Below are 19924 nucleotides of genomic sequence, written 5' to 3'. Positions count from 1 at the left end.
ACTGTGGATTCTTTCAAATGTCAGAGGGGCTGCCATAAGATGCCATAGACAGTCACTATTTATTGGGCTGGTGGGGAGATGATTGGGCCTCTGTGTACTGTAATGCCTGGGCCTATTTTGACTCCCAGTCCAGACCTGGATTTGTTTTAAAAGGGGATCCAGAAAGCTTTTGCAGACAAAGAAAGGAAGGGGGAAAACAAAACATAGCTGGTAATTTTTTGTTCCTGAGTATCTCACTTTTAGGGCTGGAAATTGACTGCTAGTGCCTGTCTCTCTTGTTTTTATGCTTAAAGGGATACTGTCATGGGAAAAAATTTTTTTTCAAAATGAATCAGTTAATAGTGCTGTTCCAGCGCTGAAATCCATTTCTCAAAAGAGCAAACGGATTTTTTTATATTTAATTTTAAAATCTGACATGGGGCTAGACATTTTGTCAATTTCCCAGCTGCCCCAAGTCATGTGACTTGTGCCTGCACTTCAGGAGAGAAATGCTTTCTGGCAGGCTGCTGTTTTTCCTTCTCAATGTAACTGAATGTGTCTCAGTGGGACATGGGTTTTAACTATTGAGTGTTGTTCTTAGATCTACCAGGCAGCTGTTATCTTGTGTTAGGGAGCTGTTATCTGGTTACCTTCCCATTGTTCTTTTGTTTGGGTGATATCACTCCAACTTGCAGTACAGCAGTAAAGAGTGATTGAAGTTTGTCAGAGCACAAGTCACATGACTTGGGGCAGCTGGGAAATTGACAATATGTCTAGCCCCATGTCAGATTTCAAAACTGAATATAAAAAAATCTGTTTGCTCTTTTGAGAAATGGATTTCAGTGCAGAATTCTGCTGGAGCAGCACTATTAATGGATTCATTTTGAAAAAATTTTTTTTCTCCCATGACAGTATCCCTTTAAACTGAGGGCCCAAAGGTTGCAGACGCCTCAATAAACCACTGGGCTACTCCCTTTCATTTCATCTTCACAGAGGAAGCATCAAATTCATCATGTTATTAATTTTGTATTCAATTGAACACAAAAGCTGTTAGATGAACCTGTCCTGTTGGAATATTTAAATTTGGGGGGGAGGCAATCATGTCCAGAGTTGTAAAGACACATCTTAAAGGATAAGTAAACCTTTTATAATACGTGAATGTAAAATAGATAGTGTTCCTATTCTAAGCGCTTTTGCAATGTACATTCATTATTTATTTAGTTTTTATACCAAGATATTAAAGGATACGTGTATTGTTAATATGAATTAATTTTGTTACAACATCGCCACCTGCTGGTCATTTTCTGACCATTCCAACCACCAAGTAGTCAAGGAAGTTGTCAGGAGAAAGAAAGAGGCTGCTTAGGAAAAAACTTTCTCGAATCTTTCCTAAGCAGAAGAACATCAGAGCAGCCTCTTTCTTTCTCCTGACAACTTCCTTGACTACTTGGTGGTCAGAATGGTTGGAAAATGACCAGCAGGTGGTGCTGTTGTAACAAAATTCATTCATGTTAACAGTAAATGTATCCTTTAATATCTTGGAATAAATAATGAATGTACATTGCAAATTGAACCTCCGATTCCCCCTCCAGCTTGGTTTCCAGTTTCTGACCTGTAGTGCTATTGCTCATGTGCCTTCCTTACCATTTTGCAAATCAGTGATCCGATTGGATGCAAATTACAGGCACTGGATCCCAAACTTACTTTGTCATCTTGTCGGCAGGGGATCCGCAACCCCCCAACTTGGGGTGAATAGGAGACGTCGTTATGATTGGCAAAGAGGAGCTGCAGAGCCTAATATCTTGGTAACACTTCAATTAGAAAACTATTTGTAATGGCATGGGCAGTTCACTTTCAGACATTTGTTCGAAGGCGAACGTTACCTTTAAGAGATAAGATTTGGTTCTGTTGTTCACCTTTAAATGTATGACCTAGAAAGTGATATGCTGAGACAATTTGCAGTTGATTTTATTATTTGTGGTTTATGAGTAATTCAGCAGCTCTCTAGTTTTTAGCAATCTGGTTGCTAGGGTCCAGATTACCTTAGCAACCATGCATTCATTAGAATAAGAGACCGGAATACAAATGGGAGAGGGTCTGAATAGAAATATGAGTAATAAAAAGTAGCTATAACAATACATGTGTAGCCTTACAGAGCATTTGTTTTTTTAGATGGGGCCTAGAAATGCCCATTCTAGAACAAACTAAAAGTTAATTTAAAAGTGAACCTCCTCTTTAAAAAAGGATTCAGTCGAAAACCTGAACTAACCAGGATTTGGCACGTCTAATGTTTGTGTTTGTTCAAGAAATGAATGAGCCATTGCTAAAGGTAAACATATCTCTCAGCAGGTGGTGGGGGATGGAATTATTCTCTGTGCATAATGTGGCTCAGCGCAGTAGAAAGGTAGTCAAAGACATGTCTTCTCCCAATCTGCAGAACAAACACTATGGTAACCGTATTAGCACTTGATTCACACATATTATATGGGTATTACTGGTGGCCATGTCTTCCATTTAATAGTTAGGGATTCCCAGTTGAGAAGAGTTTGCCAAGGAGTCAATACAGCAGGTGAGACACAAGTCTTCTAGAATGACAGTCAGCTAGAACATATTTTCCCACCTGTTCTGCTCTCACACCCTACTGCTCATTGCTATGTTCTACCCATCAGCTGGATTTATGTTGTGCCTCTTTCTTGCCTGTGAATTGGATTTCTGTTATATGACTGAATAATGGCTTTAAACCTGCATCTCCTGGCAGCTGGAACACTTAAAGAATTCTATTAATAAAGGGGAACGATCATACTGATATAAGAAACTTTCTAAATACAATCAATTAAAAATTCTGTACTGTTTCTGAATAATCAATTTTATCTTCACTATCCCTCTCTCAGTATCTGTTTCTCTTCCTTCTCTTCATACAGGAGTTTTCGTCCCATTCGATCTGCCCGTCTTTCGGCAAGATCTCGATCGATGAAGCCCGTCGGGGGGGCCCCATACATGGGCCAATAAGCTGCAGACACGGTCTATCTGCAGCTTTTATCGGCCCGTGTATGGCCACCTTAACTGTCAACTATTATCTGACACCCAACTCCTGCATGAAGACAGAATGAAGAGAAACAGATGCTGAAAGATAAATAGTGAAGATGAACTTGATTAATTCAGAAACAGTACAGAAATTCTAATTGTTTTTAGAAAACCTCTCATTTCAGTACTCTGAAGCTTATATTACATTATCATTTTCGTGATAGTTCCCCTTTATGTATAAAACAAAAAAACGAATGTTGAAGGTACAAAAGCCACACACAGTATGAAGAGTATCTGTGGTTCTTCTTCGTTTCCTCAGCTGCTGATGTACTGAGCACTAGCTGATATGATGAAATCGACATTTGAAGTTTTAAAGCCTGACCATCAATATCCATAGTACATGGATATTGGTTTGAATCAGAGAGCAACTATAAGATAATCATATAAAACGTGGTGTTGTAAACCATTTTAAACCTCCTGCATGTTTGTGTATTATATCTGACAGCAGTAATTATATAACCGCTCACATATAAAAGTGGGTTTGTAGTAAGTGATCTTAAAACATTCAGATCCATAGCCTTTAAAGGGCATGTAAAGGCAAAAAAATACAATTCCATTTTTTACTTTCTGAAAACAAACCTATCTCCAAAATACTTTGATTAAAAAATATGAAACCTGACTGTATGCAGTGAAATTCTCCCTTCATTTACTGCTGTGGATAGGAATTGTCAGATGGTCCCTAACTGCTGAGCAGGGAAACAATCATACTTATGAACAGCAGGGGGAACCCTCGACTTACTTCCCAGCCATGCAGAACTCAAGCAGCTTTGTTTATTTCCCTGTAGAGCAGTCTGCAACTGTGTGGAGATAGATTTATATTGGATTTTACTTTTGCCTTTACATCCCCTTTACTGTTTCCAATTCCAGCTGCAGGGACAAAGATCATGGAGCCAGATTGAAACAGATAAACTGGGATTCTATTTGGGGATTATTTTGCTGCAGCCACTGGTTCTGCAGAGTTGGAGAAAGTGTGTATTAAACAATACAAGAACTATAAAATCCACATTAGATGACATGACAACACAGGACCCAGTGCAGTCTGTATATTCTGATTATTAATCAGTCTTGCTGTATCAGCTTCTGGCAGATATTATTTGACTTGTGCTGTTATGATAATTTATGACGATCCCTAAGAAGCTCAGACCACACTGAGCATGTGCACAGTCTTGGTCTTGCAAAGATGTTTAACAAAGTTACAAGATCGCGACCCCCTGTGGGCAACTTTGAAAGCATAAATCATTTGTTTGATTAGTCTTCTGGTGCAGTAAGTTTATGTTAAAGTATAAGTAAACCTTTAAAATAAGTGAATGTAAAACTGTCGAGGGGGCTATTCTTAGCACTTTTGCAATGTACATTCATTATTTATTTTCTTTTGATTACAAGATATTAAAGGATACATATACTGTTATTTTGAATGAATTTTGTCCGAACAGCGCCACCTGCTGGTCATTTTCCGACCATTCTGACCACCAAGTAGTCAAGGAAGTTGTCAGGAGAAAGAAAGAGGCTGCTCTGATATTCTTCTGCTTAGGAAAGATTTGAGAAAGGTTTCTAATTGGTTTCCTAACCAGAAGAACATCAGAGCAGCCTCTTTCTTTCTCCTGACAACTTCCTTGACTACTTGGTGGTCAGAATGGTCGGAAAATGACCAGCAGGTGGCGCTGTTGGAACAAAATTCATCCATATTAACAGTACACGTATCCCTTAATATCTTGGAATTAAAAGAAAATAAATAAATAATGTAAATTGCGAAAGTTCTTAGAATAACACTCTCATCAATTTTACATTCACTTGTTTTAAAGGTTTACTTATCCTTTAAGTATACAAAATACAGCATTTCTAGCCTTATTCTATGTTAGACTTTACTTCCCCTTTAATTCAAACCTGGCTGATTACACAGACTTTGCCCTGGCCCAACTGCCACCAAAGTTGCAGCATATTGTGAATGTAGACAGTATCTTATATGATAATAAATGTAACCAGTGTTCTAACATCACATCAGGGCAAGGCAGATAAAAAAAAGAAATAAACTTGTTTGACCCAGTGATGTTCTTTTGTGGTTTGCGGAGGTTAGCTCTCCTACTCCAATTATCAAGGGCCTGACCCAGTTATAAACGTAAAAATAATGCAAGAAGGCAGATTAGTTAAAAACACTAATTACTTTACTTTAAGGTGCAGTTCACTTTGAATTTAACTTCTAGAATGATGGAGACAGTTCAAATTGTCTTTGTTTCTCGTTCTTTATGGTTCCCTGTTCCAGCTGAGAAAACGGTTGGGTCCCATTTACCCTAGCAACCAACCAGTAGTTTACATGGCCACAGAATGCCCCATGGGCCACTACCCTAAGACTGCAACAGAAGTGAAGAGGCATGGATCCTATTGTATTGAACTGTGCACTTGGATCTCTTCAGCAGAAGTCTTCAGCTGCAATTTGGGTTTCAACAGAATAACCTCACAACTGTAACTAGCTTTAATAAATCTCAATAATGCTTTTCCGAACGGCTAATGTCTGAGCCAATCATCTTTCATTTTTGGATTGTTTTAGGGCTTAAACTTGACTTGATTTTTAGTTGATGACCTCACACACTTGCCATTGGGGGCGCCGACCAATACTCCTTTTCATTTTGTTAAGAGTTGTTCACCAATAAGTTAATTCTGAGACAATTTGCAATTGGTCTTATTTTTTTTTAAATTATTTGTGGTTTCTGAGTTATTTAGATTTGTATTCCCTCTCCGGCAGTTTCAGCAATTTGATTGCTAGGACCCACATCACCCTAGCAACCATGAACTGATTTGGGAGACTGGAATATGAATAGGAGAGGCCCTGCATAGAAAGAGGATAAATAAAAAGTAGCAATGACAATAAATGTCTAGCATTACAGAGCATTTGTTTTTAGATGGGGTCAGTGACCCCCATTTGAAGGCTGGAAAGAGTCAGAAGAAGGCAAATAAGTTAAAACTATAGAAAATAAATGAAAACCATTTGAAAAGTTGCTCAGAACTGGCCATTCTTTAACATACTAAAAGTTAACTTAAAGGTGGAGCACCCCTTTAATTGTGGTGCCTTTGATCATCACACATGGTCCAATGGTCCATGCAAGTCAGTTGGTACCGGCGAAATGTGCAATTTTTAATGAAAAAAAAAAAGAGAGAGAGAGAGAAGAAAATCCCTTCACTTGCAACACTCCCCAGTTCTATTCTTTATAAATTTCAAAAAAGTTTTGCTGAGAACAATTTTACAATGGCTGGAATGCTTGAAAATGATCCCCCTCCCCCATCACATATTAATCAAGCAGGGCCAGAACTGGGGTAGGCAGAAAAGACCTGCCTAGGGTGCTAGACAGGTGCATGTTTATAAGGGTCTTCTGCCTACCCCTAGTCCAGATTCACTCCTCTATGACGCTTTTGCCTCCGGGGTTAGCCTACCGGGTTGCCTAGGGCGCCCGGCCGGCTTGGCCCAATCCTGTAATCAAGACCCTCACTCATCTCCAAAAAAGATTTAATCCAAACAAACAAAAAAAAAATCAGGTATAACAGCGCCCAAAACATTTTTACAAAACAGATTCACTCACGTGCCCCAACACTTTTCTCAAACCCCGTGAGAGTAATTTGAAGAGGTACAGAACCAATAATAAACAGCAAGATGACACCTTCATAACTACATGGCTTAGTGTTGACTTCCTTTAAGAATCTGCAGGCAGTCCCACACTTCAAAGCAGTCTGCTTCCTCACCCATCCTTTTCCATAGACATAGAGCAATACCCTGCTTTTATATGGGACAATCCCCTGTACTAAACTTCTGCATATCTGGAGAGAAGAATGATGTTTTACAAGAAAAGGGCTGAGCGTGAAGCTGGCTGGTCTTTGTCTGTGAGTTAAGCAAAGCCTTTGCCAGAGTAGAGTTAAAGCAGAATGGCTGGCAGAGTGAGAGGAACACAGAACAAAGATACCTGCATGCCATTCTTCTGCAGCCTAACCACTGTGAAGTTACATTAGAAAAGCAGTTTACAATTAAGAGGCTCTGTTGGTTTAGTGTTTACATGGGGCACAATCTCCAGTCCCAAACCCCTCCAAGATCTTCAGAGTGTGTCTAACATGAGAACATTAGCAGAACACGTCTGATCACTAGCAGAACAGTGCTTATTTGGCGGTTACACTTTGGGTGCTGCCTCATATGATTGTGCTATACTTGGTTCATCTCCTGGAGTGTCTCCACTATGGAATGAGCTGTCTATTTCATTGCCATCCTCTTCCTCCTCTTCTTCTTCCATGTTTGGCCATGACACCTGGTCTTCTACTTTCTTTAAGCGTTCATTCAGAGCCTTCAGAGCTAGCTGCCTATGGGACAAAGAAGTGTGATAGGACATTTAGCAGTTTTAATATGAATTCAGTATACTTAACCTTGTTTTGATCAGAGGCTTATACAGGTAAGGGACCTGTTATGCAGAATGCTCAAGACTTGATGTTTTCCCAAATAAGACATTGTTCCATAATTTGGAGCACCATACTTGTACTAAAAAAACTATTTAAACATTAAATACACCCAATAGGCTGGTTTTGCTTTCAATAAGGATTAATTACATCTAATCTGGGATCAAGTACAAGGTACTGTTTTATTTTTACAGATTAAAAAGTCATTTTTAAAAATTTGAATTATGTGGATAAAATGTAAACTATGGGAGATGGCCTTTCCATAATTCAGAGCTTTCTGGATAACAGGTTTCCTGATAACAGATCCTATACCTGTATTAAAAACAAATAAGGATACTGATGACTAAGGATAGGCCCATACTATAATTTTGGATTGGGACAGATAGCAAGTCCTCACAAGAGCTTCACTTGAATCCCGAACAGAACCCAAACCCCAAATTTCATATTTGAAAATGAATTAACAAGTGCATAAAAAAAGTCACTTTAAGGGTCCAGATTTGATTAAAGGAGAACTAAACCCTTAAAATGAATATGGCTAAAAATGCCATATTTTATACACTGAACTTATTGCACCAGCCAAAAGTTTCAGCTTGTCAATATCAGCAATGATCCAGGACTTCACACTTGTCACAGGGGGTCACCATCTTGGAAAGTGTCTGTGACACTCACATGCTCAGTGGGCTCTGAGCAGCTGTTGAGAAGCTAAGCTTAGGGGTCGTCACTAATTATCCAGCAGAAAATGAGGTTGGTCTGTAATATAAGCTGATGCTACAGGGCTGATTATTAAATTCTGATGCTAATTGCACTGGTTTCTGTGCTGCCATGTAGTAATTATCTGTATTAATTACTAATCAGCCATATATTATGACATTTATACTCTATGTGTACTGTATATTGTGAGTGGGTCCCTAAGCTCAGTAAGTAACAGCAGCACAGAGCATGTGCAATGAATCAGCAGAAAAGAAGATGGGGAGCTACTGGGGCATCTTTGGAGACACAGATGATTGCCTTGGGCTGGTACAGAAGCACAAAACATCATGTACAATATTTCTAGCTACTTCTTTAGTTATGCTTTAGTTCTCCTTTAAGGTTTAGCATTTAGACAAATTTAAATCCTCCAAAAAGTGCTAGGATTGTGCCGAATCCTTAACCCTGGATTTGGCGCCTCCTTGATGAATACATTACAAACTGGTTAAATAAACCCAAACAATTCCTATTATGCTAGAAAGACAACGACCATAGCCTGTTTAAAAGAAAAGTTTTTTTTTTCCAATTGGGAAAGTGGATTTAGAGGTGGATAAAAGGCAGGCGCAATGACAAGAAGCCTTAGGATGCAGCTTTTAGTTCCAGTGCATTTACTGTTTGCTTTTACGGTCCCACTCATTCTTTTATGAAGTGGGTGTTTATTAAATGAAGAACAAACTGCCCATCCCTTATAGCCCACTCTTCTTTTGGAGCGTACTTTGCCCAGGGGTACAGTGCCAATCCTTATTAATCATCTGCTTAACGGCTGTGTGCACATGAAAAGATCAGCTGGACCGTGAAACAGGCATTTGCGGGGTTTATAAAGCAGTTGTAAGAACTTGACTGGTACTTACACAGTCCCACTTATAACAACCCTAAAGTCAAACACAGAGCTGCTTTGTCCTGAAATTCAGTTTCAGATACCCACATGATCTTAATATTTATAGAAGGCTTTCATTTATAAACTAGAATATATGTATTCCATTAAACTACTACTTTAATCTCAAAACAAGAGATTCTGAAGTTACTTTAAAGGGGATTTTCACTTTTAGATGAACTATTAGTATGATGCAGAGAGTGATATTCTGAGACAAACTGCAATTGGTTTTCATTTTCTATTTTTTGTGTTTTCTGAGTTATTTAGCTTTTTATTCAGCAGCTCTCCAGTTAGCAATTTCAGCAATCTGGTTGCTAGGGTCCAAATTACCTAGCAACCATGCACTGATTTGAATAAGAGGCTGGAATATGAATAGGAGAGGACCTGAAAGAAAGAAAGATGAGCAATCAAAAGTAACAATAAATGTGTATCCTTACAGAGCATTTGTTTTTAGATGGGGTCAGTGACCCCCCCCCATTTGAAAGCTGGAAAGAGTCAGAAGAAAAAGGCAAATCATTAGAAAACTCTAAAAAATCAACAATGAAGACCAATTGAAAAGTTGCTTAGAATTAGCCATTCTAAAAGTCAACTTAATGGTAAACCACCCCTTTAAGTGGATGTTTAGTTGGCAGCTAATTGGTCTGTGTATGGAGCCTTCCCATTGGCCTGTCTGATAGAAATGTGGACCATGCCAATTTAGCAGTTAGTTAGTGGCCAAATCCGGTTACTCTTATAAGGCTAAGGCCACACTAGGCGATAGCGCCGCGATTTGACTTTTCGCCGCGACTTTTAAGCCGCAATCGCTGGGGAAACTTTTGCGCTGGCGTCTATGGGGAATCGCGAAAAATCGCCAGCGTAAAAACACACGCGGCGATCTTTTCTCTACTGTCGCTCGAAATTGCCTCGCTAGGCGATTTCGAGCGACAATAGAAAAAAGATCGCCGCGTGTGTTTTTACGCTGGCGATTCCCCATAGACGCCAGCGCAAAAGTTTCCCCAGCGATTGCGGCTTAAAAGTCGCAGCGAAAAGTCGCCGCGAGTCAAATCGCGGCGCTATCGCCTAGTGTGGCCTTAGCCTTAGCCTAAAAGAAAAGGGCTTTAAATCGCCAAGGGACACAAATAAAATCATCAGTGTTTAAAGGGTCTTTCTGGTTATTTCGGCTCACGCTCAGTATTTTCCAGCAATGAGCAAAAAATCTCTAAGATAACTGTTTTATAATTATGGAATTATAAGTGAACACTCTCATCACTTTTTCATTTTGAATTTACTGCACCCTCAACATTTTTTTTTCTCAACATTTTTTTTTCTCTCTATACCAGAATGATTTTTAAACCACAGGCAGTGTTCACCAACCCAGGTGCAGGTACACAGAGCAGATTTCAGCAGCAAAGTGCCCGAATATACATTTTGGTGCCAAAATCGAGTCCATTTGCCTGCACCCAGTGCATGGTGGGTAGGTGCAGGCATAAAAGAGCGCTGATTTGAGTGTAGGGCCAATTGTTGGCCTGTATTTATCCGCAGGCTGCAAATCAGCCCAATGTCACAGGATCTTTATAGAGATTGAGTTCTTTTCACCAGAGGTTAGTAAAGTATTTGTATCTCCTGTAGCGCATATTTTAGCTTCCTGTAACACTAGTTTGTCAACTGTATAATAAATATAATATACTGCCCTAGTAAAGTTATGGAGAGGTTGCTATAAAATGACGATAGACATATGCTTACAACGGCCTCTTACGAACCTGGTGTAGAAACAGACAGGCGGAGACCTGGTTCTGAAGAACAATTAAATATAATTTGGCCTTGAATGAGTACTGGGAAAGGCATTGCAGTTACAGTATGTAGCCAATAAAAGTAAATGAGATGGCCTGTAGAACCTGCTTTACAATAATCATCTCCACCTCGGGTTTTGAATCAATGGGGGGCAAATTAAACTGGTCCAATAGGTTGAAAAGTGCAAACCAATTGTATCAGTCGCATAAATTGCTCACCATAGTTATCTAACCGATTAACATTACGTTGAGTGCAGGCCCATCCTTTTCTCTTTTGCCGACACAAATAAATATGCCTGTAACAGATATGCTGCACCCATAGCACTTGGGAGAATGGACCTAAATCACTTACTTGATCCCACTTCCATAATGTCTCTCACCAGAGCTCTATATTCTTGAATGCAATGGAAACTACAATAACATAATCTTGTCACACATGCAAAGAGAGAGGCTCTTTTGGCTTCAAAAGTGGAACAGCTGCTGGATCACAAACTCATCTACGGTCCCCTGATCAACATCTGAATGGACACCAATCAGATCTTGATCTGGGAGGCCATTTTTTGGGGGTCATTAGACTGGTGTCTTGGTCAAGAGTAGTCGCCATTGTCTGCCCATGTAAAGAAACCTTTAAACCAATGTTTAGCTGTACGGAATGCATTTTAGGACATCCTGCAGCAAAATACATGTCCTTCATGCGATGTCCTATGCCTTCGGAATGGCGCATCGGTTGCTTTTACCGTCATTCATCGTCCAAATCTGCGATCACGCCGCCGTCATCTACACTCCCTTCTCAGCCGTCAGTCATACAAACTCCACCCTCAGCCTTCAGTCCTCCATCCTATGCCCTCAGTCCTCTTCCTTTTAGTCCTTTTCCTTCCGCCCTCCCTGCTCAGCCCTCCGCCCTCCCTGCTCAGCCCTCCACCCTCTTTCCTCAGCACCCCCCTCCCAAGACCTCTCTTTTCAGCCGACAGTCTTATCCATAAGTTTCTAAAGTGGTGAGTGAGGGCGGAAGGAAGAGGACTGAAGGCAGAGGACTGAGGGCGGAAGGCAGAGGACGAAGGGCGGAAGGCAGAGGACGAAGGGCGGAAGGCAGAGGACGAAGGGCGGAAGGCAGAGGACGGAGGGAGGAAGGCAGAGGACGGAGGGCGGAAGGCAGAGGACGGAGGGCGGAAGGCAGAGGACGGAGGGCGGAAGGCAGAGGACTGAGGGCGGAAGGCAGAGGACTGAGGGAGGAGGATGGAGGGCTGAGGGTGGAGTTCATATGACTGACGGCTGAGAAGGGAGGGTAGAGGACGGAGGTGTGACTGCAGATTTGGACGATGAGTGACGGTAAAAGCAACCGATGCGACATTCCGAAGGCATAGGACATCGCATGAAGGACAGGTATTTCGCTGCAGGATGTCCTAAAACGTGTTCCGTATAGCTGTACAGATTTCCAATAATAACCTCCTTGCAGGATGTCCTAAAAAGTGTTCCGTATAGCTGTACAGATTTCCACTATTAACCACCTCCTAACCTTGTGCTTACATACCTCCTTCTCTCTGCATCCTGTGGATCAGTGCCAGGCAAGCTGATGGTGATAGATGAAGGAGCCCCCACATCATACCTCCTCACTGCCTGTGAACATAGATGCAATTTAACCAAGGCTGCATGTGTCACTTTCCCCAATAAGGCAGCTGCGGGCTGTACTGGACCAGGGAAGAAGCTGGCAAAGGAAAAGTGGTCAGACATATCTCCTCGGCCCCGGCTGTGCCGCTGGTAAAATCGTAGATACACCCAGCCTGAGAGCATGCCTACACTGTACCCCACAAACATTTGACTTGGGATCAGCCCAGCCAAACTCGTGACCATAACCAGCAGTAAAACTAGCTGAGGCAGCGCCTGCATCCACCATTTGGACTCGATTTGCCCATCTCCAGCGATCTGCTTGTGCGCTACCAACACGGCTCCTGCAAAGGCCGAGAAGCCATGAATGTGGGTAGCAAACAAGTAATAGGAATGAGGTGCTGCGGCATAAGCCATCAAAAACACGAGAGAACCCAGGATTCCAACGGCAACGCTGACCACTCCATAGAAGAGAAGCAGTTCGGGAGCACCCCACAGAGGTTCCAAACAGCGGCCCGCTGCCAGTGTTAGTAGAAGATTGCAAAGTACATGACAAAAGTTAAGTTCCAACAGTCCATGAGTAGCAAGGGTCCAGATCCTAAGGTTGGTGGGTAAAAGTAGTCCTGGGGTGACAGCCAAGGCGGTGGTCATTGTGTTGATCCAAAATGAGAGCAAGTAGAGGAGCAGCACAGCCCCCCACAGGCACTTGACCAGCACGCTGCTTCCAGAGAGCACAGACACCAGCCGGCCGACATGAATAGAGCGCAACATGGCAGCACACACAGGGGCTACACTATCAACTGGAACTAACTAGATGTGTCCCCAAAACACTGTTACTGGGTGCAGCACCCTAAGCCTCTAAGCGGGCCCTGGCATGGGTGCTCAGACCACTCTCTCAGCCTGTTTTGTTTCCAGATGAATGAGCCCCAATTCTCTGAGTAACTAATCTAAAATGTCCTACATTAATAGGGTCCCTCAGGCCCCAACCACCTAATAAAAAGTGGGCACCTAATGTGACATTTACGCACTGGCAACTCCACGAATCCCTCACAGGAGGAGCCCTAAGGTGCCGGGGTGTAAAGTTTACTTACAATTAATTGTCACCCACAGGCAACTCAACTCTGACAACAATTACTTCTCAAACTACGAACTGCAAGTAGGACAACTCTCCCCAAACATCGCTGCCTCTAACTAACCTGACTTCCCCCCGCCCTACTGCTGCTGGAAAGCTCCGCGACATGCCACGGCCTCAGGCTCTCCCATAAGGCTTCAGGTGGTAAGGGGCCGCGTCTCCCGGAAAAGGCCTGACACTTCCACACAACAACGTCACCGCCTCCGGAGCGCAAACATAAGCACAGCGCATGCGCAATAGACCAGGAGGATCGCGGGATATGGAGTTCCAACCTGTGGGAAGGCCAAACGATGCGCAAGCGCATTGCATATGTTCTTTGCGCAGGCGTATTGTAGCTTGCCTTATCTTGTGCGCAGGCGTATTGTAGCTCATCCTAAAGACATTGAGTGCGCACGCGCATTGCTGTATCCTAGAGTCAGGGCTTGACCAAAAACTTAGAATGCGCGTTTAGCTTCTGGGTTTGGCAACTCTCGCTAATGCTAAAACTGGATTAGTGAGGGGAAATCATTCGTCTCGTCGTCATTTAATTGTTGGTTTACGTGTAGTAACCCATGATACATTGTATAACGCTTAACTTGTTGCTGACCCTAAAATTGCATCTGAATGGGGTTTCTAGACTTGTCCCTGAATTTTTAAGTGATCTGAAATCTAGTAATCCTATTTTGGAAATGTTGCTACATTGCTCATCTTTGCTACCCTGACTGCACCTACCAGATCTCATCACTAAGCACTGTTTATATCTGACATCACCAAGCACTGATTATATCTGACATCACCAAGCAATGTTTATATATGACATCACTAAGCACTGTTTATATCTGACATCACAAAGTATCATTTATAAGAATATGATTCACAGGCTATACATGGCTAGGGTTGCCACATATTAATAACATTGGGATCAATCATAATTTTTACTATATATATATATATATATATATATATATTAAAATATAAGGATATTATAAGTTACTGAGGAGTTCCATGACCATATACATTTTAAACAGGTCATGAAACTCTGAGGTAACTTCTAATATCCTCAAATTATGCAACAGGGGGGTACAATTTTTTTTTATTGATTATAATACACACGTTTCAGTGAGTCATGTGACAGAATTGACATCACTAACCTGGTCTGGACTGGGACTCAAATTTGGCCTTGGCATTTCAAACACACAGAGGCCCAACCAGTCCCCAACCAGCCCACTCCACAGTGATTGTCTATGGCAACTTACAGCAGCCCCTCTGACATTTGCCAGAACTCTCAGACAGGGTCGAACAGGGCCCCGCCGGGCCTGGCCCAGATTCACACCCTATGCATACCTCCCAACATGTTGGAAATAAAAAGAGGGACAAAAAAGTTGGCACGTGTAACGCAGCAATTTTTTTGACCACGCCCATTTTTGTGGCCACACTCCCTAATTACCATGTTCATTTTACAAAATTTGGCAGGTTATGAAAGTTTGAACATATTTCTGTGGGTTTTCTTCCAGTTATTACAGTTTTGATAATGAAGGTGAATTGCCCTTTAAACTGTGAGTCTAATTTCTCCTAAGGGACCTGTTATCTTATATTGTTACAATTAATTATTTGCTTATCTTGAAATTGTTACAAAAGTATCTTATCTGAATCTATGGCTGTTTTGGGCTCTCTGCCAAAAGCCAAATAAGTTTCAGGCTGTTCAGTGCAGAGAAAAACAGGACTTTCTAGTACAAAAGAGGGACTGCAGGATGAGCTGTCAAAAGAGGGACTGTCCCTCTAAAAACAGGACAGTTGGGAGGTATGCCTATGGGGAGGGATCCATGAGGCAGTTGTGGCAAAAATGCGGTTGTGTGCCTGCGCATGCGCACAGGTGTGGCAGAGGGGGGCCCTGAAGGAGCAGCCCCGGTGGTGCCCGGGCCCCCAAGTCCGACCCTGCTCACAGATTGCCAGTCCGAGCCTGTCACTAAGCTACGATTATAACCAATGACATCACTAAGCAGTGAAGCACCGTTTATTAGGATATAATATAATAATTTACAGTATTTTCATGGCTCTTGTGTATTATATGACTATTATATATAGAAATATACATACTCAATAGTGATGTGTGGGTCGGGTTTTTCCTGAAATGCACCCAATCCGCGTCTGCCCTTCCTCCACCCGCGCCTGCCGAGACTTCCAGCTTCCCTTTATAGACCAGCCCGCCAATGACGTCCAATGAAGCCGGCAGTTGAAGGTGGCCCGCCCGCCACCCGCAAAGGGGGGTGTGGGGTCGGCCCGAACCCAACCGACCCACGGGTCCCGTGGGTATCGGGTCGGGCACGCACATCACTAATACTCATCATCTTCCCTGTGTGTATGTGTATTGTGTGCAGATCTATAGTTCATGTGTTACGCATAGTTATCACTAGATGGCTCCACATCATCGCCATTTGCACAAATGTAATGCTATTAATCCTAAAGCCAAGGGCACACAGCTCTGAGACTGTGTATTGTTTCTGGCCGAAAGAAGCAGATCCACTCTGTTCGCCATTTTCATTGATTTAAATAAGATTCCCTTGCGCACAGTCATACATAGCGGAGCGGAGATTGGCCTGAAAAAGTCTGCTTTTGCATATTTGGCCGACCTCCGCTCCATTCTGTGTCACTGACTGCACGCAAACCAAAGTGTTTCAGTTGTATGGAGCTGGGGCACAGAGTGGATCCACTTTTCTCAGCCTGAAAAAAATATGCAGACTGGGAGCAGTTCACGGCACAGTGATGTCTTATCCACCAACGCTCACTGGACACACGCACAGTGATATGCTCTGCGCCATATGTTGGCGCTCTATAAATACATATTATTTATTATTATTATTATTTAATAATAATAATATGGACATACACTTTATAGCTATATTACTGGGGAACTGACTTTCTGGCCCCCAGCATGGGCGTCCACAGATAGGGGCAAGGGGGGCACTTGCCACTCCCTGGACTTGTACTTCATAATAAAGAAATTTCTCTTGCCATATGTATATATTGTTTTGTTCTTTTTTATATGAACACATGTCTTAAAATTACTATAAAAAACCTGCAATAAGCTTACATCATGTGGTCAGCACCCTTTCAAACCCCTTCAAATAATGGACCATCCCAATGACCTTTGGGCAAAGGTTGGACCTTCAAAGGGGATCTTGACCAATGGTATTACAATCAATGTGAGCCCTGGCCAACGGGTGGACCTTCAAGGAGACTTTGGGCAAAAGTTGGATATTCAACCAATGGTAGAGGATTCAAGAGGGCCCCTGGCCAAAGAGTGAACCTTCAAGAAGAGTTTGCTCCTCCTCAAACTACTTTTACTATTCTTTAAAGGAAACAAAACTAATAAAAAAAGATACTTTTGTGATAGACAATAGATTTACTGTTACAATGAAATCATTGTTTTTTTTTAAGCTTATCTCTTCTCTGTCTCCCACCATGTGTGGTCATACCATTTAACCCCATTGGCACATAGCGTTTCATGTTTTTGAAAAATGATGTTGAACCATTTATGGCACAGTGTAGCATCACATTGTTAATGTGTTCAGAATCATTTACACCATCCCAGGCATTACAATAAATCTGAGCATAGCTCATGAGTTAATGTGGCCACCCCTATGGTTCACAGGGGCTTGGCCTAATACCAGGTATGATTAGCATAAGGTACATGATCCAATACTCATTAGTACGACTGGGTGCTATCTAGATGTTCAAAACACTGACACTGATACAAAGCCTGCCTTAAAAAATGGATTGCTGAGAGAGGGGAAGCAAGAAACTTTATTATTTCAAAAAATGGTGCAGACTTTTATAATGGATTAAATGTAGAAAGTTTCTAATTTCCATGAGGTGAAACGTTTATTAAGTAAGGTTCCGTTTCGTAATAGTTCCACTTTAAACTTTTTATGGAATACTCTTGTCAAGACAGAACCTTCAGTTGCCAAGGGATTGCCAGCTGTGGGAAGAGAATTGCATGCAAGAGAACAGACGCAGACTAGGAAGTCATCCGGGCAGAGCCAATCAGATATATTTCCCTTTGTTTACAAGTCAGTAGTCTCTATCAGTCTGTTTTCTTACCTTCGCCCCTAAGGGCTGACCTGGCAAACTTGCAGACTCTGCCTAAGCCACCAGCACCTCGCAGCTGACTTTGCCGGGTCCCTCTTGAATATTTATAGATCATGAACCCGACACACTGCGAATCTCTTTGCCGGTGACATTGACAAGCTGCATTTCTGTTTGCCAGGTTCTTCACCCATTACCTTTCATTGCAATCGGTAGTCTTTTATCTGTCAGCGATGCAGTCTTTGCTTTTTCAGCCTGGCCTTCACTAAGTTCTTTGTTAACAAGTCAGTAGTCTCTATCAGTCAATCTTCTTACCTTCACCCCAAAGGCTGACCTGGCAAACTTGCAGACTCTGCCTAAGCCACCAGCTCCTCGCAGCTCACTCTGCCGGGTCCCTCTTGAATATTTATAGTTCATGGACCCGACACACTGCGAATCTCTTTGCCGGTGACATTGACAAGCTGCATTTCTGTTTGCCAGGTTCTTTACCCATTACCTTTTATTGCAATCAGTAGTCTTTTATCTGTCAGCGATACAGTCTTGTCTTTGATTTATTAGCCTGGCATCTGTGTCTGCAAATCAACTAACATGGCCGCGTGAGTAAAGGACTGTTAGGGGTTGTCATAGAAACAATGTAGCATCATAACGGCTGATGCAGACCAGGAAGTCATCAGGGGAGAGCCAATCAGATCTCTTTTCCTTTGACCTTAAGGCATGGTACTCCACAGATAGTGGCAAGGGGGTGAGGGTCACTTGCCCCTCCCTGGTCTTGTACTTCATAATAAAGGATATTCTCTTGCCATATATATACATATATTGTTTTGTTCTTTTCTATATGAACACATTTTCACAAAATTACCCTTAAGAACCTGCAATAAGGCTTACATCTTTTGGTCAGCACCCCTTCAAATAATGGACTATTACTGCTCAGAGCAGCAGTCCAGTTTAGCTCCGCCTCTTCCCTCTGTCAGAGGCTTCCTTCTCCTCAAATGTGTGATGAATGAGACAATCACAGTAGAGAATCCTCTCCTAATGAAGCAGCTTCTTTCCCAGGGCAGATGAGTGTGAATCTGTTGTGTTAAAGGGCATGTAAAGTCTAAAATAGAATAAGGCTAGAAATCCTGTATTTTGTATACTAAATATAAACATGAACTTACTGCACCACAAGCCTAATCAACAAATAATTTATGCTTTCAAAGTTGGCTACAGGGGGTCACCACCTTGTAAGTTTGTTAAACATCTTTGCAAGACTAAGACTGTGCACATGCTCAGTGTGGTCTGGGCTGCTTAGGGATCGTCATAAACAAAGCTGCTTGAGTTCTGCATGGCTGGGAAGTAAGGCGGGGGCTCCCCCTGCTGTTCATAAATATGATTGTTTCCCTGCTCAGCAGTTAGGGAGCGTCTGACAATTCCTATCCACAGCAGTAAATGGAGTTAATTAAAGTATATTGGAGATAGATTTCTTTTTCATTAAAGAAAGTAAAAATGGGATTTTATTTTTTTGCCTTTACATGCCCTTTAAGCTTATAATGTGAATGCCAGTGTATATGTGTGTGTGTCTGTGTATCTATGTTAGGGTTGCCACCTTTTCACCCGGTGGAGACCGGGCAGGGGCAAGCAGGGATATTGTGGGGGGCTATGACACAATTGGCTGATTGCCGTGTTAATTATGGGGAATCCTGCCCAGTTTTCCTAATTTGGAAAACCAGGCAGGAAGTTTTGACCCGGGCAGCCCTTCAAAATACCAGTCTGTCCGTGACAAAACCGGACAGGTGGCAAACCTAATCTATGCCTGTGTGTAAATTAACTGTTAGTGTGTGTGTGTAAGGGCAACTGTGTTTTAAGAAGGTCTGACAAATTCTGTGTGTTATAGAGTACAGGTGGGTTTTGCCTACAACCATTCTCTCTTTGCCCCAAAGCACATTAACCCCTACAGATCCTTGCCCTGCTGCTCCATTGAACCCCCCATCTATCCATGGCCTCACTCTATTCACTGTCCTCTTTTACCCTTTCCCTTCTCATTCTGCAGAGTTACCCCCACCCTCACCTCTCCTTCTCTAATAACCCTCTGCCTCACTCTATATATCTGTATAAATAGAAATATCTATAATATTATAATATATATATATATATTTTGCACCCCATCTCCTCTCCTGCTCCTGTCCTGTATCCACCTGTTTGGTTGTTGTTTATATTTTTTTTGGATGACTCTTATCTTTTAACCCTACTGTCACTCTG

The 19924-nt window shown here is 42.1% G+C and overlaps 1 protein-coding gene across 1 annotated transcript; it reads right to left on the bottom strand.

The window, feature by feature from the left end:
* Positions 1-6545: 6545 nt before the first annotated feature.
* On the bottom strand, positions 6546-13777 carry tmem115.L (transmembrane protein 115 L homeolog). The gene is given in 2 exon segments (NM_001127764.1): positions 6546-7401; positions 12416-13777. Coding segments are annotated over 2 exon segments (1032 nt in total). The 5' UTR covers positions 13261-13777; the 3' UTR covers positions 6546-7214.
* Between the last annotated feature and the right edge of the window lie 6147 nt (positions 13778-19924).

The sequence above is a fragment of the Xenopus laevis genome, chromosome 4L, assembly GCF_017654675.1.
Source record: "Xenopus laevis strain J_2021 chromosome 4L, Xenopus_laevis_v10.1, whole genome shotgun sequence".
NCBI lineage: Eukaryota > Metazoa > Chordata > Amphibia > Anura > Pipidae > Xenopus > Xenopus laevis.
This window is presented reverse-complemented; position numbering and strand designations above follow the sequence as displayed.